Here is a 3,614-nt window from a genome sequence, read left to right as displayed (position 1 = left end):
GGGGAAGAACTATACCAGCAAATTATGCCCAGGGGTACAGAGGGCCTATAGGAGCCACCAAAATCACTGACCTCAGAACCTGACATCACAGCCAATGAGCTGAAAGAAGGAGCTGACTCCTGCTCTCACCAGGGAGAGCAGCATGCTGGGGAGAAGGATGTGGGGCACTGCCCTCCCTGGCTCTGCCTGGGGCCCCAGCCTGCTCTGCTGTGTCACTGTCTTTCTCCTGGGAACAAGTGAGTCCTGAGCTCTGGGGCGACTGCTCCTGAGCTCCTCTACTGCTGCTGCAGCCATGTACTCTTTCTCTAGATGCTCACTCCTGTCTCCTGCCTCCCCAGGTTCAGCAAATCCCGGGGTCATCCAGTCTCCAAGACACATAATCAAAGCAAAGGGAGGAAGATCCATTCTCAAATGAATTCCCATCCCTGGACATGACACTGTGTTCTGGTATCAACAAACTCTGGACCAGGAACTGAAGTTCCTCATTCGGCATTATCAAGAAATGGAGGGAGAGAAAGGAAACATCCCCAACCGATTCTCAGTCCAGCAGTTCCGTGACTATCACTCTGAGATGAACATGAGCGCCTTGCAGCTGGAGGACTCTGCTGTGTACTTCTGTGCCAGCTCATCACAGCCTCACAGAGTGACAGACTTTCTGTCCCTTTATCTTCCTGCTCTTGCTGGTTTTATACTAGAGAGGGGCAGAGATGATACACAACCTTAGCCAAGGCCCAGAAATGCTTCTAGATCTTTATTAATCCCCTCACTATTTACCTGATCCTATACAGAGTGGTCTTAAAACTGGGGTGGGTCTCAAGACTCCAGATGTTTTCACATCTCTTCAAGTCCCTTCCAGCTCCTAGACAGTGGTAGGAAACCCTACTCTGTGCTTGGGTATGATCATAACTAGTGTATTTTGAGAGAAATGTAGACATTAACATATGCATTTTGTAGATGAAGAGTTCTATACATTAATAGGAATCAATAGCTTATAAAATATCCAATATTTTATGTTTGAGAATATCAACACAAGGCTTAAAATTTGCAGGTCCTTGACTTCTAACTCAAAGTTCTTCATTTCCTTGGTGGTGCTTCCCATTTTGGGTCAAAAATGTAACAGCTCACTGACTCTTATGTTATAAAACTAGCTGGAGTTAGTGTGTATGTCTGCAGAGAGGTGCAGGTTATACATGAGTAATATTAAGCCAGATAACGTTTCTATTGTCATAGGGTCAAGATTTGGTTTACGTTTTTAATAATCCTAACCCTAACCCTGACTAAAATCAGAGGAAGAGCACATGCATCTAGAAAGAAAAAACAAGCAGCAAATTCTTTCTGACTTCTGTTGGTAATATTTGTATATCCATTATAAATACTGTTGCATAAAGTAATTAGGAAACTCTGCTTTAAAATCAACTTGTTACTGTAGGGAAAGGGTGTGGCATGTTAACTGTGCAGTTGAAGCATTCGTTGGAGACAGTGACATCACTAAGTCACTGAGAGCCCCAGCTCTAGTTTCCAGAAACAGGGCTAGAAGACATCAGATTTTGCCTTGGTCTTGAGATGAACTTCAGGCTCTTCTGTGTGACCTTGAGTCTCCTGTGTACAAGTGAGTGCTGAATAGGACACAAGTGTGCTGTTCTCAACAGATTTCAGAATTCTTTTAGCTAAGATGACATTATCAGACTCTGTCTTTCTCTATTACAGAACACATGGAGGCTGCAGTCACCCAAAACCCAAGGAGCAAGGTGACAGTAACAGGAAGAAAGGTGGAACTGAGCTGCAACCAGACGGATAACCACAACAATATGTACTGGTATCGTCAGGACCTGGGTCACGCACTGAGGCTCATCTATTACTCATATCGTGATGGTAGCATCGAGAAAGGAGATGTCCATGATGGGTACAAGGTCACCAGACCAAGGACAGAGGACTTCTCTCTCATTCTGGAGAAGGCTTCCCCTTCTCAGACAGCTGTGTACTTCTGTGCCAGCAGTGATACACATCAGTGTGTGGCTGCCTCCCCTCTGCACAGAAAGTAGACTAGGAAGTCAAGTTGACTATACGCCCCAGGAAGTCCCTGTCTCTGTAGGAGTCACTGGGCTCTGACAAACTAGGGACATTTCAGCATGGGTCTCAGTCTCACTGAAGTCCACTCTAACAGCTTTTCGTGGCTGCTTGGCTCATCCCCACCCCTTGTTTCTCCTTTCAGAGAGGAAGCTGAGTCTTTAATTGAAGTCACAGTGACTCCTTTGATACTTTCACAGCCATTATTTTCTTCCCTGCGACCTCAGTGAGCTCCTCACTAACTTTACTATGCAACTGAGTCACTTATATGCTCTTTCCTGGCTGTGTTTACAGGTCAGCAGTCCCTTTGTTCTATAGGACAATAGCCCATAAGGTCCCATGCCATTTCTTCACTCATCTCTATCATCAGTCTTTACCCAGCCTTCCTGGTTATTTCCTCTCTAGCTAAATTTGTCTACATTCTGTTACTTTTTCATATATGTTGTGCTGTTTTCAACTCTGGAGATATTTTCCTAGGACATTTCTTCTGCACTAAAGACATGCCTTTACCTCTTCTGGATGTCAGAAAAATGTATTTAAGGTTGGATCATTTTTCTTTTACCCTTTTAAGGTTTTAATTTAATTATATTATTTGTTATATATTATTTTATATTATATTATTATATTATATTATACTATATTATTTCTTCCCTTATTTCGTCTTCTAACTCCTCACATGATTCTTTCCTCTTTCAAACTCATTGCCTCATATTTTAATTAATATTATTTTTGTTTGTGTTTTTATGTATATGATATGAATAAAAAATAAATTCAACCTGTTGAATCTATTTATTGTTACTTACATTTACACTTTTAGGGATGCCTGCTTGTGACTGGATAACAATGTAGGAGACATCTTTAAGAAGACTAAGGCCCCTCTCTCTGTAGTCCTTAATTGCAAGAAGAAAAAAAGATGGAGGATTATCATGCCAAGTTTCAAGACCTATTACTCTTTTTTTTTTTTTTGGTTTTTTGAGATAGGGTTTCTCTGTGGTTTTGGAGCCTGTCCTGGAACTAGCTCTTGTAGACCAGATTGGTCTCAAACTCCTATTACTCTTTTTATATCTTGATAAATTTACAAATAAAAAGAACAGATTAACTTGCCTTTGTGGGTGGTATTTGGGTCGACAATTGCAGAAGGTCATTCATGCAATAAAACTGAGCCTAGATTAGCACTGAGTTTGGATATTCATGTCATAGTCATTTTTTTCTGGTCTCATGACAGGTTTAAAATGCTAAAAGAAGAAGGTGTATTTTACCTCAGTACTTCAAAGTTTTGGTCTATGATCGATTGGACCTGTGTTTTGGGGTCCTGTGTTATGGCAGAACAGACTGTCAGGAGGAACATAGCAGAGTTGTGTTGCCTATCTCTTGACAGCCAAGAAGGAAAATAAAGAAGAGAAGAAAAGAGAAGAGAGAAGAGAAGAAAAAGAAGAGAAAAGAAGAGAAGAGAAGACGATAGAGGAGGAGAGGGAGAGGAAGAAGAGGGGGAGGAGAGAGAGGGTGTGCATAAGAGAGATCTTTTAACTGCATTCCTCTGATGACCT

General features: G+C 41.8%; 1 gene segment (V, D, J or C); it reads left to right on the top strand.

The window, feature by feature from the left end:
- Positions 1-1,563: 1,563 nt before the first annotated feature.
- Positions 1,564-2,042, top strand: LOC130888740 (T-cell receptor beta chain V region C5-like). The segment is given in 2 exon segments: positions 1,564-1,609; positions 1,708-2,042. Coding segments are annotated over 2 exon segments (381 nt in total).
- The last annotated feature ends 1,572 nt before the right edge of the window (positions 2,043-3,614 follow it).

Source organism: Chionomys nivalis, chromosome 1 (genome assembly GCF_950005125.1).
Source record: "Chionomys nivalis chromosome 1, mChiNiv1.1, whole genome shotgun sequence".
Taxonomy (NCBI): domain Eukaryota; kingdom Metazoa; phylum Chordata; class Mammalia; order Rodentia; family Cricetidae; genus Chionomys; species Chionomys nivalis.
The sequence above is the reverse complement of the archived record's forward strand: the minus strand, read 5'-3'. Positions and strand labels throughout refer to the sequence as shown.